The 21,168-nt window shown below is 36.6% G+C and overlaps 1 protein-coding gene across 1 annotated transcript; it reads right to left on the bottom strand.

Moving 5' to 3' along the window:
• Nucleotides 1-402: 402 nt before the first annotated feature.
• LOC126923491 (protein gooseberry-like) lies at nt 403-20,936 on the bottom strand. Its single transcript, XM_050736979.1, has 6 exons — nt 20,622-20,936; nt 20,359-20,487; nt 13,646-13,784; nt 12,963-13,258; nt 2,663-3,073; nt 403-1,975 (listed from the first exon to the last, which is right to left on the bottom strand). Exons 2-6 carry the CDS (start codon nt 20,417-20,419, stop codon nt 1,395-1,397), a joined length of 1,488 nt encoding a protein of 495 aa, XP_050592936.1. The 5' UTR covers nt 20,420-20,487; nt 20,622-20,936; the 3' UTR covers nt 403-1,394.
• Between the last annotated feature and the right edge of the window lie 232 nt (nt 20,937-21,168).

Below are 21,168 nucleotides of genomic sequence, written 5' to 3' on the forward strand. Positions count from 1 at the left end.
TAGTTTTCATGGGGAAAAAAGACTATGTGACTAAAATCGCCTAGTCCTTGCGTAGCGTTAACAGGACGGGATTAGAGAGAAAACAAAATAAAACTAATCGAGGAGGACGATTTGAATTTAGGAAGTTGTTGTTGATTGGGAAGTGAGGGTGAGTCGAGAGGTCAGAGTTAATCGAGGAGTCGAAGAGTAGAGTAGTTAGCGTTGTCGAGTTGCCTGAGTTACTAGCGTTGACGAATTGCGTAAGTTGTTAGAGAGATTGAGTTGCTTGAGAGATAGAGAGATTGAGTTGCTTGAGAGATAGAGAGATTGAGTTGCTAGCGTTGTCCAGTTACGAGAGTGATCAAATTAGAGTAAGATTGTTACATTTAGTTCCAAATTAAACAATCATCGTTTTCTGTCTAATTAATATCTGTATAACTAATTTGTTATAAAGAAATTACAAATTATAAATAGTATCAGGAAAAATTTATACCTAAATTTCCACGATACTACATTACTATTGCGGAATATTATTCGATTATTCTACAATAAGTAACATAAACTTCTAGAAATTAGAAACAGTTGTAATTTATACCTGTTAATTCGGTATAAACTCAATTAAACCGCCTCCTATTATCCTAAATAAAATAACAAAAATAAGGGGATCGATCTATTCGTGCTGTCGATTATCTAATCGTAACAGGAATTTACGACTCCTGCTGATATGTTTCCTCGCGATCGCGTCTCTCCGCAAATGGTCGAATAAAAAATAGTTTTACGGAATTATTTTATTTACTGTCATTCCATTCTTACTCGTCTCTTTATTTTCTTTTAACTCTTTCTCTCAAATATCTCAACAAATATCTTGAAGTTTCAAGACATCTAAAACGCATGTAACTTCATTGCAGTTTTTCTATTAAAACCAACAACTAAATAACATTAGAGAGAGAAGAAAGAATATTTAGTATCCGTTTACGCATACGCATGCGTTTATCCAAATGAGACACTTTCGATTGCACTTCTAATTTACTAGTTTCTGACTACTCTCCACTATCCACTCTATAATTTCTGCTTCAATACATTCATATATTCCTCTAATATATTCATATAATATATTCATCTAATTATAATTATATACAGTTTGAAACTATGTTTTTAAATCCTCGAAATTCCTGAGGTGGTATATTTGCCTATGATGACTGTAGTTGCCGGGCGCAGATGTCGGCTGTTGGAGTATTGCTAATTATTCTTCCTATTGATGCGTGGAAGGAAAATAGGACTACGGACATCGGGAATCGAGCCCGGGTCCCGAACGTTCGAAAACTAAAGCGCTAACTATGCTACCCGTAGCTAGTTATCTAGTTAGTGTCAAGTGGTGGTATTTGTTGTCGTGTGCTACCACATTCCTAATCTTCTCAATACCAACTATAAAACGGTTGATGCGGAGCAGGCCTGGGTGGTTGTTGAAAACTTTGAGCGCTATAATGACTAGCGAAAGCTTGATGAGGATGTGCAGCGTGAGCATGAGACTGCTGTAGACTCGTTGGTGGACTCGGAAGTCCAACTCTTCCTCCGCTGGAAATCGGAAGATTCCACGTTGGCGAAGAGTTTCCCTGACTCGTTTGCTGCTGTTGTTGTTGCTGAACGGGAGACACCGAGCTAATCGGTAAGTCCGCCGAAGTTAATTGCTCGGATGCTGCATTTGAGTTTCCAGAATTTGGACCCATCATGGTGACCAAGGAGTTTGGTGTTGGTGGAAGTTGATGACCAGTGGTCTGTTGATACGTTGAAGAGGAAGCTGCAGCTACTGGAGACATTTGATGGCTCATGTGAGTGCTGCTGGTTGACGATGTTGCTGGTAACAGCGAGCTGGGGTAAGTTACTGATGCTGGAAGACCGTAAGCCGGTGTGGATCCGACAGATGAGGAAAGACGAGTTGAATCGGAAGTTAATTGGTGAGACATTGTGCTATGGTGAGAAGAATAGAGCTCTGGAACTAGATAAAGAAAAAGTTATTTGGCTAGAGCCTTCGTTGGTTTCTTGATTAGGGCGCGATTATACCTAAAATCTAAATTAAAGTGATTTGAAGAACAAGAACTAAGATATTTCAAAGAAAATATAAATTCTGTATATATTATACATTTACATATCATAAATATGAATTTATAGTATATTCTTGATTTAAATTCTATTAATTACACTATCCGAACTTTTCTGAGCTCGAGTAGTGTTTTTGTAGTAAGCCATACTCCATACCTCCGTACTACATCTGCGCATCATTAGATTCCTAATGAACCCGGCTGTACAGTATATATTACATAAGTTGCATATCATTAGATCCCTTATAAAGCACTTACCGTTTTTTTATCTTTCGCAAAATGGATTACCACTATATATTTACTACCATGTTCCCACTTTGCAAACCTAATCAAGTTACCGTTAAACATTAACAAGTTAGAATCTTTACGAAACGAATAGCGGAAATTGGAACAGTTAAGAGTGTCACTGTACTTATACACTTCGACCTACATTGCAATCTGTTTAGTTTACAAAAATATTTTAATATTTACATCATTTTAATATTAATTATAGATCAAGGAGCAACATTGATTTAAAAATGCCTGATCAGCGTTTCTACATCATCCCCCACCCAAAAAAACAATAACTAAATAAATCGTACTACCTTGACTCGACGAGAATGTGCTATCAGGTAAAGCTTGTCCATGAGAATGAGGATGCGGATGACCCGGTGGGACAGCAGTTGCAGCGTGTGGATGAGGCGCAGCAGGCGGATGTAAAACATAAGATGCTGCAGGATATGCGACTGAACTGACGTAACCACCAGAAGTTGAAGATAGTTGCTTCCTCAATCTGGCCCTTCTATTGCTGAACCAAACTTGAATTCTGGCTTCAGTTAATTTGGTCCTCTGAGCTAGTTCTTCTCTGGTATAAATGTCTGGATATTGGGTTCGTTCGAATGCCCGTTCTAGTTCGTCTAATTGATGAGCTGTGAAGGTCGTCCTGCTCCTTCGTTGTTTTCTTTTTAGAGGAATTCCTGGCTCGCTCTCACAATCAGACCCGGAACTCGTTTTACCTGGAAAATAAAATGTTTTGTATTGGTTTTGTGGCAACTTTTTATTCCACCATTGAAATTGACATTTTTTAGTTCTTGACTTGAATTTAGTATCTTTTATTTTCTGTGATTCATTTTTGTTGGGACAAAGTCAAATCAATCTTTGATAGTGTAGACCACCATTGGTGAATTTATTCCATCAGTGAAGACCTTAATATGCTTTTTGGATTTTTTGTTTTGGATTTTGAACTTTTAAATAATGAAGTCAATGAAAGGTAATGAAAAAACAATTGGTACTGTAGTATCGGGGAAATTTAGGTATAACATTTTCCTGATACTATTTATAATTTATTTACAATAAATAAACTAACAGATGTTAATTAAACAGAAAACAATGGTTGTTTAACTTGAACTAATTGCAACAATCTTATTTTACTTCAATCACTCTCGCAACTCGATAACGCTAACAACTCAATCTCTCAGCAACGCTAGCAACTCACGCAACTTCACAACGCTAACAACTCTACTCTTCGATTTCTCGACTAACTCTGACCTCTCGACTCACTCTCACTTCTCGATTCACACACTCTGATCTCTCGGTCAACATTCTTTGAACCCAAATCGCTCCTCTCTATTAGCGTTATTTTTTCCTCTCTTTAATCTCATCATGTCAACGCTCCGCAAGAATTAGGTGATCTTAGTCACATAGGCTTTTTTTCCTATGTAAACTAACAACTAAAGAACAGACGACACTGTTTTGATCGATCTCTAATCAGGCTTTTTTTACGATACTACATTCGGCCATGCCTGACAATCACATCTGCCTTCAGATATGCTCATCACCACTGCTCTCATTTACATTACTAATACCAACATTCCACCACTTCATGTAGTCGGCTGTAGTGGAAGTTGTACGTGGCCCTTCGTGTTCGCCTTCTCGTTGCACTATGTAGCGGTTATTCCACATGACTTTTACCACGCGGTACGGTCCAAGGAACTTCGAATGCAGCTTTAACCCAGGACCGCCCTGCGTTGCCAGTGAACGACTCTAATGCGTCTTCAACGTCTTTGAAACTCAATAGCGATCCAATACATGCCTTTCGATAATGTTCGTCACGGTCCGGGTACACCGCTCGCGTACCTCTTTTGTATTCTCTTACGTTTTTTCTATCATCTTCATCCTCACTTTCGTCGTTGCTCTCTTCTTCCTACAATGTATTGTTTCCTTCCAGCACTGCCTGTAGCCGTGCGTGTAATTCGGATCTTCTTCCCGTGATCTTTAACCCCAAGATAGCGAGGCGCGCTCTCAACTCCTTCGTCCTCAGTTTCTCGAGGTCTTAGTTTCCATTTTGATCGCGCTCAGCTCTCTGCCCGCTCCTTAGGTCTAGCTGGTTTGTTAATTCTTCACCGCACTTCGATCCCTTTGAAGTCGATTGACCAGCGTTACACGCTTGGTTCAGCCTGGCAATCAGCACTGACCTCGCAACAGATATAGGCAAATTCAAATGTGCGATCTTTATACTAACAACTGAAGGACAGAGGACACTGTTTTGACACTAATCAGGCTTTTTTTACAATGCTACAGTACTATTACATTTTTTATTGTTACCAACGGATAAATTTCAGTAGTAATTCATGTGGGAGACTATGAAAATGTAAATGTTAACAAACTACATATACGAAAATCACACACTTTATGAAATTGAGTATGAATAACAGGCTGCAAGTATGAGAATAAAGTAAGGGTCGCGTCTAATAATTATTAATTCCGCGTGCACGTGTCACCTGCTCAGCCACGTCTCTGCAGGTGAATGCACGTCCTGGTTTATGGTTTGTTTTGCCGAGCAAGAGTTCAAAAGGAACCGCACTCCATTCCCATTCTGCTGCTTGTTTCACACTCGATTTCACGATCGACTTGTTTGCCGTTATATTACTCTATTTTATTCTTTTTTACTTCACGATTGAAATACTCTTTCATTTTGTTCTTGCTGTAAGTTGCAGTGTATACTAACGTGTATACTCCATTTACTTATTTATTTACTCGAGATAAAAGAAAATAATGTTATCTACATTTCAGAATATTATTAGGTATATGGCATATATAATATGTGCAATTCACTTATTTATTTAAAAGAACAGAAAATTGTTATCCATACTTAAAAAAAAAAATTGTAGCAGCTAACTGATGATATTTTCATGTAAAATAATTCAGAATATGTAAAGTAATACAGCAAACATGTATTTAACATTTATATTTTAAAAAATTGTAGGAAATGTTAGTGGCGATCTTTTCATACAGATTAATTTACGCATTTAGTTCACACGCATTCAAGCAATACAACAAAAGTATTAATAGAATGTGTAAAGAAAGATGTTACGAAGTAACAATATCAAAAGTGTTAATAGAATGTGTTAAGAAAGTAATCAAAAGTGTTAATAGAATGTGTAAAAAAAGATGTTACGAACCTGGAATTACCATTATCGGAGAATTAAATAGACCGCAAGCACGAGCGAGTACAAGAAATATGATTTACTACAAGGACACCGAGCAACAGCAAGAAAAGTGACGAGTGATGACTGATGACTGATGACAGTAGAAAAACACGTTCCGAGATCCTTTCCCTTCGATCGTCGAACGAAGACTGATAACAAGGATACAAATATTAACCTCGACTAAACCAAATGATTCAACCTTCTTACGACTTAATGCGCTCCATTTGATGTTAATAAATTTTCACACTTTTCATGTCAATTATTTACTCGTTAATACAGTGAGATTATTATTTAACTTTTCATCGATCATTCAGATTCACTTATTTGTTCATTAATGTATATTAATTTAGGAAAAACACTGTGATTAAATACATCGTTTTGTATTACTATTGTTCAATGTCCATTTCATTACCTGGCATTTGCTTTCACTTTAATACGACTAATTTTTTACGAAATAAATTGTTCCGCAACAGATTGCCACAAAATGAATCTTTCTACCGCTGGTTGTGTCTTTCCAACAGAATTATTCTACCGCTTCACTCTACGATATTTGCAAGTGAATCGATCAGCTCCGAACATTTCCATTCACTCAACATTTACTGCAAATGCTACGAAACAGTTCGTGTAACGATTCCATTTCCACTTACAGTTTCACCCGGGAAGTTTTAGCAATAAGAAGTGTCTCCGCAAAGCGATTAGTTCTTATTGTCGATAAAACTGGACAAAACTTTTATAGCGGCACATGGGTAAATCATGTTGTTGGTTTGCCCCTGAGTATCAAGATCGTTAAGATACACGTAATGTAATAATGTCGTAAAATAAAATAATGTCGTAAAATAAAATAATGTCGCCGCTACGTGCAACCATCGAAAAAGACGAATTTGAATTTTCCAGTTCTCCCCGACCAGTATAAATAAACAGATGCGATCGCGAGCGAAACAGTATGTACCGAGTATCTAGGAATTAGTGACCAACATCTACGAGATTGTCCGAGCTATTGTCCGGTATCTAGTTATCGAGTTATCTGCGAGCGAACATACACTATCGTCGCGGATATATTGAACGAACGTCTTTTGACAGTATTTATATTTATATTTATTTAATATATTTCAAATATATTTGACGGGTTGCAACAGCAATCTCTTGCTCTCGTTATTCTATATCATCGATCCTTAACCAATTTTCTACACTTTCTTCCACCTTGTCGCCAACATTTGAAATCTTTGAAAATAGAACGTTTTTTGTTAAAATATAAGACTCGGTTTCAAAAATCTGTACATTGAAACTGGTGTGCCGCACGACAATGCATCGAAAACTTTTATTTTTCATAAAACATTTTATTTTTAAAAATACACGTATGATTTAATACAAGGAGCTACTTATCATTTCATGTCTGAAATAATATTTATTTAGCTCTGATCGAAACTGTTACCATTGGATTTTAAAAGATTGAAATATAAAACTTTTTGTACTACATTTTAATTTTTTTTTATCATTCACTTCACGATAATGTCCATCTTTCTCTCTTTTCCTTTGTCGTTCGTTAAGTCCCCAGCATTCTTGTGGTTGGTTAAAGAAACGAAGGTCCTCGGGTGCTCGGTTGGTCGGTCGCATTTTTAGATTATCGTAGATTCATCATCGCGGAGCCGCGAAAGCAGAGACGGATGACACGCTTGTAAAAAGGAACGAGGTTGTTTCTTCCGGCGAACGGGCCGGCGAAACGTCTTGAAATCGTCGACTGGCTTTACACAGGCCGCGACTAATCGGCCGACGACGCCTGACGCCGAGACGCCCCGCGTTCATGCCCATTCGACACGGACTCTATTCCCGGACGGACCGCTTCTTCCCCTTTACTACGTCGCGTCGTCTCGTTTCTGCTATTCCGCGGGCTTCCGTGTCATTCTACACTCTATTCGCCTCTTTCCTTTTTCATCTCGTTTTGTAATTCTTTTAGTTTTACTGATATCTTTGTAAAATGGAACGTGGTTTGATATAAAGAACTGTTACAAAATGATTATCGAGGCTTTTGGAATTTTTGATAATTTGTTGAGATTATGGGATTTTAGATTAGAAACATCTGTTGGGTACTACAATCAGAAACTATAAAGTACATGATAAGTATATTTTTATAGACTTTCTGACTGATATTAGCTGACGATTTTTTATTTTTATTAATTCTATGGTTAAACCTAGAACATTGCGAAAAGGAAGATAGAAGATGTTTTCAGAATCATGTTCTGAGAAAAATGTTTCTTACTAGAGATAATCGTACAAGTGCTGTAAGTAAGATATAAGAAAATAAGGGGAGTAAGTAATACAAAGAAGCGAAACAATCTTCGGACAGAAAATTCTTATAGTTCTTCTCGTCGAGTTCTTTGAAAAAGACGCTCATTGAGCAAGCAGTTTCATTTAAAAGTAGAAATCGGACGTTTCAAATTTGCAAAATCACGACAGAAATTACATATTTCATGGAGCTAAGCGGCCACGAGCGGCTAGTAATTACCAAACTTTCGAACCCTGCATTAACCCCAAGGGGGTTGAGAGATTGCTAGTTTGCTGTTCGGCACGATCTTGCTACGTGGACCAAAAGACGTCGACCAGTACACGACACGTGTTATTTTTCCTCTTTTACGAAATACATAGTGCAACTTTATGAAAGAAAAGAACAACGCAAATTCGGAAAGAAATTCTATTTTCTTAACTGAATATAAAAATAACAACAGGTGACATGAATGTTAAAATAAATTTCCATTGGCAAATATAAGAAGTATAATATAATAATAAGCATAATAAGCGTAATAGAATGTTGAGCTCGATCAATAAAAATCAACGTGTTTAAAGTTCGATTTTTATTGTTTTTATCGTCAACGGCAACGTGTTAAAGTTCGTTCCTGCAGGTAGATTAAAAAGAAAACCAAGAAACTGTATTTTCACAGTAGTTTGACAAGTACGAGACGTTCAATGGTCGGCGCCTTTTTAGGTTTCTCACCCCCTCCGTGGCAACACGTTGTTTTTGCCCTCCTCTTTTTGTTTTAAAAGGGCACCCGACCATCTCGAGCTGATCGACTTACAAATCTACGAGCAGTTTCTTCTCGTTTTGCTCTTTCATCTTTGCCGGCAAGCATTTCCGAATGACCCCACCGATGGACCACCGTCGGCTGTAAAACTTTCATTTGTCTTGTCGCTCGGATTCGAACTACCCTTCGAAGTCGTGAGAAATTTTTAACGATGATTGTTACATTTTATCCTTATGTATTTAAGGGTTGTACAAAATACATCTAATTTGTTCCAATTTGTTCCAACTTGTTCCAACTTGTTCCAACTTGTGGAAGCTTGGTGCATACTACGCGATTAACAAAGAGGAAATTAAAAATTCGGTACTTAAAAAAGAAGAATTTTATGCCCCACATTTATCTTCCACAAAAGACACCTCTTCCACCTTTTCCAACTCGATTGTCTCATTTTTTAAAGATATTTCGAAATTATCATTAAAAAACAAATAACTGTCTATTTTCATTATTAATACATAATTACGAATTGCAAAATCAATAATTATTCTATTATTCTAAATTGAGTCGATCTCATTGCAAACAGCGCATACTTTCATCTATAATAAAGGGCATGAAAAAGTGAAAATCAAGTTCTTCGTACCTCAAACCCTTTTTATTATCCACGTATAAAAACTTCTAATCTTTTACAGACTATTTATCTTGCCAGTTATAGTTCCAAATACTAATCGTTAATATTCCAATATCTGTATGTTTTCTAATTCATCGCTGACAACATGGTTGAGTAACCAAAGCGAAAGAAAGGATGAATATTTCAAGAATCGAGAGAATTTATCCAATGGTTTCGTGCATCAGATTCCAGTATCGAGCTATCGAACGTTTCGGACGTGCACGTGGGCATGTATAGGGCGGTGAGAAAATTACAGAGCCGCGTCAGAGCTACCGACTGTTCGCGTCGGCGAACGTTAACCGGTAATTTCAAAGATCGAGAAACGCGGGCCTGATTAATGGCGCGACCATTTAATTTATTCATTCACCGTTGCAAGGAAGAACCGGACCACGAATCCTTGGTGGTCTAACGCGGCCAGCTGATGGGGCGTGCCGATGCCGCGATCCATCTTCCTTTCGACTATGTATCGTATGTTCCACTTCGCGATCCTACTCGCTCGCGGCGATTATATCGCGTTTTGCGCTGTTTCCACTTTCTTTTCTGTCTATTTCTTTATTATTCTTTCCTTTCTCTTTAAATCTTCCACGTAGGTAAAAGAAAGATAAATTCTCGCGTGATCGCGGAAGTGTTTTGTTAACATCTTCTTTTTAACGTTTCCTTTTTTTTCCTTTTTCATCCAGAGAGTTAAATGTTCGAGTAACGTATCTAAGCGTGGATTGTAATTTGTCGCTTTGATAATTTTATTTTAGCATGTAAATGCTTGTGAATTCTTGGAACTTATCATAAGTGGATCGCGACAGTAAGAGCTTTAGATATTAGAACAAAGTTCAAGAAATTGAGGAAGTCAAAATCATAATTTCTCGTTTTGATCATCTTATTCTGCCGTCTAACTTGGGAATTGTTAAATACTTTTTTTGATTGCGCCATTTTGCAAATAGCTGAGCGTAAGTTGCAATAGTATTATGTATAAGGTGAGGTGATTATAACGTGTATGTATATTTAATAATGTAACGAGTGGATGAATTTGTAATAGTCAGTTGTATTAAAATTAGTATAAGTACAAGAGATACTGTACGACACTTATAATCGTCGGTTGCTCAATTATTTATTACCGATATTTATCGCCGATTATAATTACCGATTGCTATTATGCCGATCGAAGAAAGGATAATAATAATCTTCTGGGGAACACGTTAATATATTTATATCGACGGACGTTACCACAAGAAGTTAACCTTCTTATGTAACTCGGGCTAAAGATTACAAGAAACAGCAATAACAATCTGTCCCCATTTCATTTGCCTCTAGGCCTTGTGAACTAAAAAAATCGTTAGTATTCAGAGGCACAATATTATAGGTCTCTCGCAGATTCGAATTTTCCGATAACTTTTTCTACGCTCATGTGCTACAAAAGATTGACTGTCATTTTCCCTATAATGACTAAACCAATAAATTTCTTTCAAATTTTATAAACATATGAAACAAATGTTTATCTTATACTAGGATTATCTTAATAGCTTTCTTTCGTGATTTTTGTGGGTGCCATTATCTTAAAATACATTTTTCTTTCGCATTATTCTAATGGAAACAGAAAAGACGTATATTGACATTTGTGTGTACACAATTTGTATGTGTTTTTTCAATTTTGCTGCTTTGAATGAGTAACACAACATGAATTGTGTCAGCGTATGACTAGTGAGTCAGAATGCGAGATTTTCTTGTAAAACAAGCAATAACTTAAATAACATTAACAAATAATTACATAAAATCTACCCTGACCTCCCTGAAATATGACCAAAGATATGTAAACAACTTTCCACTTTTTGGTTCATGAGTATATAATAATTTTGTATTTCAAATGGGTTCTAAAGTGATGTTGGCGTCGCAATGCCTGCAAATGGGAATATCCCACTTGAAGATTCTTAGAATCTGGAACGTGAATCCTAACTGAAACACAAACCAGTTCTTCGCGAGATAATTTTTATAACTTTATTTCACAAAATCAGGTGTACACGCGATCGAGGTGAAACATAAAATGAAGGAAAACGGCACTACACGACCGCCAAGAAATTCTTTTTTTCAAATCTTCCGCTGATGATTAAAGAGCCTCGAGAGGAAAGTTTCAGCGTCGAGTGCGAATTAACTGCGAACTACTCGCTAAGCTCCACTTTTGATCCCCTTCGGTAATTGCCTGCGTGGTAATTTTCCCTCAGTTGGAATATTACGTTGCGCAGGAAGCTGTTACCTTAATGGTCGCTTTTATCGTGGACACGTTTCTTCTTTCTTGTTTCTTTTGCCCCTCCCGTCCCACCTTCGAAACGGCGAATTTTTCGTGCGCGATCGCAAAATCTGCCGTGGAAATGTTATAAGCCGATACACCAACGATAAAATTCTACGCACGCGAGTTGCCCCGGCTAACACCGCGTTCCACTTTGTCGACAAATTGCCTCTGCTACTGGGCGTTCCTCGAGATACCACCAGTTTTCGAGATAAAACTCGAACGAGCTGAGTGAATATTAAAATCAAGTAAATTCCACCCTTCAAACTGGGAAATAGGCAATATTTATGCTTCGAGATTATTGAAATTTTGCAAGATTCGAGGTTGCGATAGTTTCAATGTATCGTATATGGAAATGAATTTTTGATTAAATGTGAATGAATTTCAAATAATCTACAGGAGAAACTAAAGGTAACAGATTTCACCCCTCGAGGTGAAAATAGGCAACTTCGATTATACACGACAGTTTCAATTTTATGAAATTTAAGCTTGTATTATTTTTATATTTAAATAGAAATTATAACTATCTAAGTAAATATAAAACACTGGAGATAAATGTCAAAATAAGAAAAATGTGTAGTTCGGAAAGGAATATTCTGCCGAAGTGACTAAATGACACCGATTGGAAGTATTATAAAATTCGAGGGTGTTTCCAGGATATCTTGGATAAATACGAAGAATAATGTCCCTGTTATTCGCGAAGAAAATTAGGGAATGCAAAAAGGGCCCGGCCGATTCAATTTCGAGGGACCTCGCGTAACGAGGGCCCCGAGGACCAAATTATGAGTCGGTGTTGTTATAATCTAATTTTGCACGGTGGCGCTGTTACGGGAATATTTGCGAGAGGCTAATTCACTGATTCACCTGGATCATCAATCTTGGTCAGACTGGCTGGGAAGAGACACCGAGTGTCCGGTGTGCTCTCGATCAAAGGAGTTTTTGCCAAAGCGATTGGAAAGGAATACACCGTGTTTAATATGCAATTTTCCTTGTCAGTGATTATCAAAGAAATTATCCAGTTCAAGACTGGAATGTGGTGAAATTATAAAAACTTGTCGAACAACCGGTAGTATGAACAATTAATTCTACTAATAATATTTCGGGATTAAAAATTCTTTCTCGTACATTGTTTCCTGAATTCATTAAAAAATACTTCGATACCTCTCAGTACTAATTTTCAAAATATTTATTAGAATCAGAAGATGATTATCTCTAATCTTTTGATCAAAATATTAACCATATAATTTCAGATACGTATTGGGCCAGGGTAGTAATTATTTGTTAAAAAATTGCATATAATGATATTTATTGCGTCTTTTATAATTATATTTGAATTAAAGAAGAGCGCAATTTTGAATTAAGAATTAGAATCAGAATTCTAAATTAATTTTTAATACAAGTGTTTTCATCAGACAATCAATTTTTTCATTTTATATAGAAGGAAGCTTAATTGAAACTTACCGTCGCGGTCGCCAAGTTTAGTTTCATCTTCGGGATCACGACCCCGGAGTAGCCTTGAGATCGCTGAGACGCTTGGAGCGCTAGTTCGATCGCAAATTCCTTCTTTTATTAATCTGTCGCGTATCTCCCACGAGAATATTCCCGGATTATCGCGTTTATACTCTTCGATCCTACTCTCTACTTCTGGCGTGGCGACTCTAGGCTTGCTGCCGCCGATCACACCAGGCCTGATGCTTCCGGTTTCTTGATACCGGTTCAAAATCTTCGAAACACAACCATGAGATACCCTTAGCTGTCTATTTGAAAACACAAACAGCAAATTAACTGTTGAATTCATCATAATCGGGTTATCAATCTTGTTATACTTTGCTTTGTCAATCGGCGTTTCGTCAACATTGCAGTTCACTCCTCCACAGTTATTCTGAAAAGTTTGATAACTCGATCGTGTAAGTCTTACATTAGTTACAAATGAAATTTAGTAGAACTTTTTTGAAATATTTCTTCGGCAAGTGGCAAAGTTAAATATCTCAAAAAAGTCACGATAAGTTAGAACAGATGAAATATTTTTTTAAAAATAGAGAAGAGTAAACGTCTCAAGGAAAAATATCTTTTTAAGTCCCAAAAGAATAGTTTGATAACCCGATTGTGTAATTTATAATTGAAAAGGTTATTGATGTTTGCACCTCGAAATCACACAGGGTCTGACTCCAGCTGCAGCCATTTCCACGATTTTTAGTCGGATATGATTTGGTAACGGTCTGCCATTTATGAAGACACCACCGAGTTGATTAACGCGTCCTTGACCTGGTATCGATCCCAAATCTGCGAAAAAGAACACATGGAATTAAGAAAACGCTTTGAGAAATCCATACTAAACTATCGTTCATAATCTATCAAATGCAATTCTAAAAAACATTAGCTGCATTAAATAAATTAGAAAAATCACATCAATAGACTGTAAATTTGTACACGTCTATATAAAGTGTAAAACGCAAAGTTATACATAAAATATCATAAATAAAATAAATAATATAAAACGTTAAAAAATACGACATTATTCTATTCAAATTTTATTTCTTCGTCCTCGATTTACCAATGTTTCAAGTGTCTCATTAGTTTCTTTCCAAGATTTCATATTATCTCGATTTTCTTTCATCTTGGTTCCGCTCATTTCAAATTCAATCACACGTCGAGCATAGACATTTCTAACAAAAGAACTGTATTCTCTCTTTCTCTCTCTCTCTCTCTCTCCCTCTCTTATCATTTTAAGACTACCAACATTGTCTCCCGAGGCAGAAAGGATTCGCGGATCGAAGGTCGATTGCAAAATCGCGGAATTCTTTTGTGTTGTTCTTGCTCACGCGAACCGGCCGAGGGAACAGTTACTCGATGCAGAATAAAGAGAAACTCGGATCTATCGTTCCGCCTTCACCTCGACGCATTTCCTGTATGTTCCATCGGCAGGGGAAACAGGACGAAAGGGGAGACGCGATAGAAAAAAGAGAGGAAACCGACGAAGAAGGAGTTGCAATGGACTAGCGCAAGCAATCACATAAATAACGATAAGGCCAATGAATCTAAAGGGTTTACGACGCACAACACTGATAGCGTGTAATTTGTCCAGTTCACCGTAATCTATGTCGCGCGATCGCGATCGGAAACAACTGCTTGCATTGCGATTTCTTTTCGTCGCGACTTTCTGACGCGTACTCTCTAACGCGCTTCATTTCTCTGACAGTTGCCTTCGATCACTTGAGACAGTCTTATTAATAAGTTAAAGCGCAAATTGCATAAAACTAGAAATATAAACAATTATTTAATTGTTCGTATATTAATGGTATACTCTGTGATATTTACAACGGCAAGTGTAACAATAGGACAATGTTTAAATTGGTAAATTCGCAACTAATTTTCGGAGAAAAAGTTTAAATGTTTTCTATAGACGTACGTTATTGACGAAAAGCTTGGAATGGTTAAGTGTTTCAATAGAAGGCGAAAATTTAAATAAAAAATCAATTTAAAATGTTAGGGAACTCTTCGGTAAAAATTTTATCAAAATAGAAAATGTTCTCATTGATATTCGTAGTACTATTATCAAATTGATAATAAAATTAGGAGTTGATTCTATGTAGATGCGATTGAGGAAGTAATTCCAAACAGTTGTCTGACCGTGAAATCTAGATCTACTTACATCAGTCAGCGAATCTTGCGCTATATTTGAATAACTAGAGTTCTCACTGAATTAGATTGAATATTCTGGTCACTTAGATCAAAGTGTTAAGAAATACACCATACATGTGTGACTCACTTTTGTGACACAGTAACGAGAGGAAAAACGAGGTGGCCGACGATGGAAGATCGTCGATGCGAGACACGAAGAAAAACGAATTATCATTATTATTGTCGTTCGTTTAATATTCCCAGATCCACTCACTTGGTAATTATCTATCTATCTAACTACAGCAGGGAGCTGACATTGGAAAAAATCTTCACACGCTCGAGTAGACACTTCGATCGTAATTACATTTTTTTGTGCTGTTGACCACATTAGCAACCACACGATTTTTATCCTTTTCAATGGAAACTTCTTGTAATATCTACATATGTATTATGGGAAACATTTCTGATAAATCATGAAGGATTCTAAGGAATCAACGCACGTCTGCGACTTTAACGACTTTTACTCTTAATTCTGACTCTGCTTAATGAATGTAAAATTGATGATACCAGTCAATGTTTCGTAAGGTAATATTTTACTGCGAACCTCTGCAAAAGTCAATTTCCCTTTTCTGCGTTTTATTGAGCAAATTTTGTTTTAAAAAAAGCTCTGAAGAATGTTTTTTTTACCAAGACTATTCGAAACATTACACTAAAGATACTGATTCATCTTTATATAAATTTCGAAATACTACTACAGCATAAATATTATTAAATATTAATAAATTTGAGGGAAAACGTTGTAGAATTTTTTTGCATTAAAATATCAAAGAAGAGTCGGAAGACACGGTTCTACAGTAAAATATTCAGTTAGCAACTTCTGACGAAACTCGACTTTTATATATTTAAAGACAATTATGTTCCTGGTAAATTTTTGAAATAAGCTGAAACTTTGAAAACAACGATAAAGTGAATTAAATTTCAAACGAATTATTACCATAATTACGAACAAAATATCGGAACAATAGAATGAAAGGAAAAGCGCATAGAGAAATAGACGAGGGTCACCTGTAAAAGGAAGCGGTCCTTTATGGATAACGAAACTCCCGATTTTCTTCGCTTTCAATTTTTTCTAGCGCGTTAGAAATTCGTGAGTTTTTCGAGGGGATGGCGAGAAATCGCATACCTGATCCTTCCAAGCGGAAAACCCACGGAAAAAGTTAATTGTTAAACAATGTTTCTAATATCGTTGATTAGAAATTTCCCACGGTGTTAGCTAAATCGGGTTACTTACGGGGGAAGAAGAGGAACTGAACCAACGAATCGACGTTCACGTAACGAACCAACGAAGAAAAACGCGCCAAGCAACCGGAAAAAAGGCGAAACGACAGTTTTGATTGCGCAGAATTGGTTGCATAAGTCGAGTTATGCATCGAGCGTACTCGACAACCGAAAAACGATGGGGATGGAAAAAACTAGTGTTCTTAATTCTTGGGCTGATTAAATCGATTTTTCATAAGTGGATTTGTTAAATTGTTTTATAGATGAATTTCAATTATTATTTAAGTTCTTTTATTATACTTTATTATTTGTACTGGTGTCTTTATTTTATAAAATTCAATGGCCAAAGAAGTTATTCTGAAAAATATACGTTCTTGCTTAATAATCAGAGGATTCGTTTTACGAATGCATCGCAACTTTTTTCTTCTATAATTCTTGCGATTTGGGAAGAGTTGAGAAAGCTGATGTTTGCTAGTAGTTAGACAAATCGAAGCCATTGTTATTCAGTGAATTTTGTTAAATCCTTCTTTAGTTGAATTTCTATTATATTCATTTATGTTGCTGCTCGATAATAAGAGATTAATTTTATAACGTGTTGAAACAGACGATGTCAGGCTCAATTTAACGTTTGCTCTTGATTGCACTTAAAGAATGTAGAATAATGTCCAGGAAATTTTCTCCACTTTTCTATTTCAAGTAAAACGGAGTTTTTAGTGCAACGAAATTCTCCGAGTTCTCTCTTAAATTTCCCCGATCACAACTTGCAATTCCAAGTCTGATAGTCCACAAATCTCGCTAACGACTCCTCTAAACATTCCAACTGTTGTTCAGTTTCAATCTTGCTGTATTTGATTGATCGAAAATCTCTATGGCCACAAATTCTGTCCAGTTAAAATGTACTTATATTTTAAACATGGAAACAGAACCTTGGAAAAATGTCAGTCCAATATTTCTCGAAGAATAATTGATGTTGAAAAATGATCCACAAACTGTTTTATAATACGGTACATTTTATTTGAGTCCTGTGAAAAGAAATTTGCAATTTAGGTTATTTTCCATAGACGTTTTTGGATAGATCAATAGTTCTTTTGGAATTTTATAGAATTCATGAGTAAGAAAGATATCCAATACAACATTTTACTAAGGAAAATTGTAAATTGAGAAATGAATTTACAGATAGCTGGAAGACAATTATAAGTAACGATGAATGCTATATCGAATGAATGATATATAGAAATTTCAATTGAAACAATTGACTGTATTCCTTTCAGAGAATTTTTCGAACAATTCAACACTTTAGTTGAAAATAAGAAGAAAATTATGAATGACGAAGGAAGCTAGCCAAATTGGAATTTGATGCGTTTATGGGAAATTGACGAGTTGATTTATCAATTCACTCGTAACTTTATTGCCATTGAAATCGTTCTTGCAATTAATTTTCAATAAAGGAAGCAGGATTTCCGAGAAATATAAATTGCCAGGGAACACCGGCTTTTACTTCTCACGGCAGCCCGCGTGTTTCAACATTCTATAAAATAATAAACGATTACCGATGGGACGTACACGTAATTGCGAAAATGCATCCGCAACATTATTAATCTCCCAGGAATGTTTAATTACACGTTACGCGCCCGCTAAACGCTTCCATTTTGCATACAAGCCGCGGGAGTACGATTCGGTGACTAATCGTTGCATGCAATTAAACACCGTGCGTAATACCAGACAGTGACAAATGATCGGCTACTGTCCAAGCAAATGACAAACAAGAATGCGAAATTCACAAACAACCTCTTCATTTGCATCCTGATGGTACATATTGTATAATACTTTTCTTTCTCGGCGCGTTTGATTGCTTTGGGCGAATAGTTTATGCATTTGTAGAAAATTTAAGACGCAAAAATATACAGAATACGTCGTAATTTGCAGAGGATACGAAATATCCAAAGTATAGTATACACTATAATATTTAATAGAAAAATGTGAAAGGAATCTCTGCTTAGATTTCCGTATTTTAATTATATTCATAAAAGCATCAAATTGCGTAAACATCTGCAGTCCAGTTATAGTTAGTTACATAGAATTCTGTATATCGATTTCTATTTTATTACAGATTACATTTCTGTTCTTTGATTAATTACAATTAATTCGAGACTCTCGTGAGATTCGAGATTGGACGCCAGGATGGTCAAATGGAATGTCAACGGCGTGGAAAAGTATGAAAATTTACGAAGCTATAAACGAGAGACGGAAAGATTATTTTTGAAAGTTTCGAGGAGAACAGCTCGTGAAGTCCTCAGCATCGGCAATTTTCTGAGCACGAAGGCCAACAATGCCGGACAAGTTTGACAGTTACACGGTCCATTTTCGATTTCTCTACACAAGCAGCCAGGGGAAGAAATCTTCTGGTGAATCCTGAACGACTTTCTAATTACCTCATAGGTAACTGACATAAACTCGAGTCACAAACACGTACAAGTTTGTAATCGACATTCAAGACAAAATAAAAGTCAGTTTTTAAAAATAATTTCAGTTTTAGTAAGAAATAAAATACAATAAAATATACTGAAGCTATGAACTTCAATTAAATATTGAACGAATTATTAATTGTGATCTTTGAACAATTCTTTTTGTTCTCATTCCGAATGAATATTATGGTAGTAAGTTCATCTTCAAAGTGTAAAGCTAAAGCCTTAATGTACGAATAATGTACAAAGAATATTCAGGCTCAGGAAGAATTATTTTAACGAAAGAAAAAAATGGGTGAAGGCGCGCAAAATCGTAAAACGACAAGTATTTCGGAGCGACGGCAAATCCGTCAAAAGATATATTTCATTATTTATGGAGGTCATTAATGGTACTGTTCCGCTTTTCTTGAGTCAGGTAAAGTTATATATCAATGCTCGTTCAAAGTGTTACAGGACATCCGAGTCCGGAAGATCTCTTTTGTGAATGGTGACATTGTTATTTACAATGCATCTCGATTGCATAATATTAATCTAACTTTGAGACGATTTTGTACATCTCAACCTCTGCACGAATCTCTTAGAAATATTGTTAATATCTTCACTCGATCATCTTTTTAAGTTACATTTCACTAAATTTTTATAATTAACTCCAATCAAAGTATGCTTCGCTAGCATCCTTAATTTTCACTTCTAAGTACTTCTTTAACGCTGGAGATCCTTTTATAATACCTCAAGGGGAATAGACGAGAAACAATTTTGAGAAAATCGTTTATCTTCTTTTGAAAATCAAACATACACAAATAATGATATTTGTTAACGAAAATAATAATCCTCGATGATTCAAGAGTTGAGATGATAAGATTCTCTTTCCTAGCCTTAGAGCATTGAATACTCGCAGCCCATGCGGTTCGTATGTACGCCAGCGCTGACGATCGTTGTGGAAGGAGTACATTTTCGGTAGACTGAACTCTGTTGATCAAAAGCTAAATTTAGTAAATATAACACAAGTTAATAATTCAGTTATGTGTGAAAAATTTCAAAACAATTATCGATACATAATCCGATATCGCATTTTCTGCTTCCTCTTATTTCTTACACAAACAACACATTTTCTTCTTGATAATTACATGTGACTGTTTGCTTAACAGGTATGTTCGGTAAACAGACAACTGTTATAACGGGGCATTATTGGCATTTGTTCGCTGCCATTACTAAGGAATGCATTTATATTTATATATATAAACGTAATAGTATTACATCTGCGTAGGTGTTCGGAAAAATTGAAAAATACATACATGCGTCCTTAGTCCATGCCGGGCTCTTACAGAAAACACATGTATATGTCCTTAGTCCACACCGATAGATGTCGCCAGACGCCTATATGCGTTCATAGCACTCTAAGGGCTAATATTAAAGGAGGTTTTCGTATTCAATAACTACCTCCAAATTTATCTTACCCGAGTTTCAGAGGAAACTGTTGATGAACCTCTTACCTTGAAAAGGGTATCCAGTAAAACAAGGTCGCATCATTGAAAAGTTTGTCGTCACCGTCATCTCAGCGCGGTCGCGCCTCGAGCCCTCTCATGAAACCCAACAAAAATTTCTTGCACCACTGTTCCTGTCTACGCAGCAGCATTCACAAAAATTAAAAACTTTCTGCATCACACGACAATAGAACGAACACAGTGTATCTCACTGAATCTCCAGTTTTTGTCCAGAATTATCACTCAAAATCCAAGTTCGTACGTATCCTCACCATCTATCAGGGTCATCCAGACACTACTATAGTCGTTCCACGGTTGGGATAGAACCAGACAGATCGGTTCTCGGATCCTGACTAGTCTTCTCAACCACTCGCCACTGGGATAACTAACGGTTGGCCACTCCCATTCGGGTTTTCTTGAAGGTAGGCGATGGTGGGGTAACTTCGTGGCCACCAGTCGGCTGATCTCAGCTCGACACCGTGGAAAACGTGCTCGGGCCGCTTTCATATCTGTTTCTCAGCAGTCGTCGACCAATCCATGCTTTCACAGGCTTTACTGGTCACGCCTTTGAAAACACGCCCAGAAACGTAACAGTGAAAATCAACGGGGAAGGACTGTGGAAACCATGCTGTCTTTCAGATCGCTGCTCCTTTTTCAGATATCTCGTGGTGGGGGTAGATTCGATGAAATGACGGCGGTTTGAACAATGTTTGGCTGATGCCAGAGGGTAGACAGAGTTTCTGTACATTTCATAGCTGGATGATTGATGGTGGGTTTTAAGGGATGTGACATTTTGGGGATAGAGATAGGTTCCTTGAG

Source organism: Bombus affinis, chromosome 13 (assembly GCF_024516045.1).
Source record: "Bombus affinis isolate iyBomAffi1 chromosome 13, iyBomAffi1.2, whole genome shotgun sequence".
In the NCBI taxonomy this organism is placed as follows: domain Eukaryota; kingdom Metazoa; phylum Arthropoda; class Insecta; order Hymenoptera; family Apidae; genus Bombus; species Bombus affinis.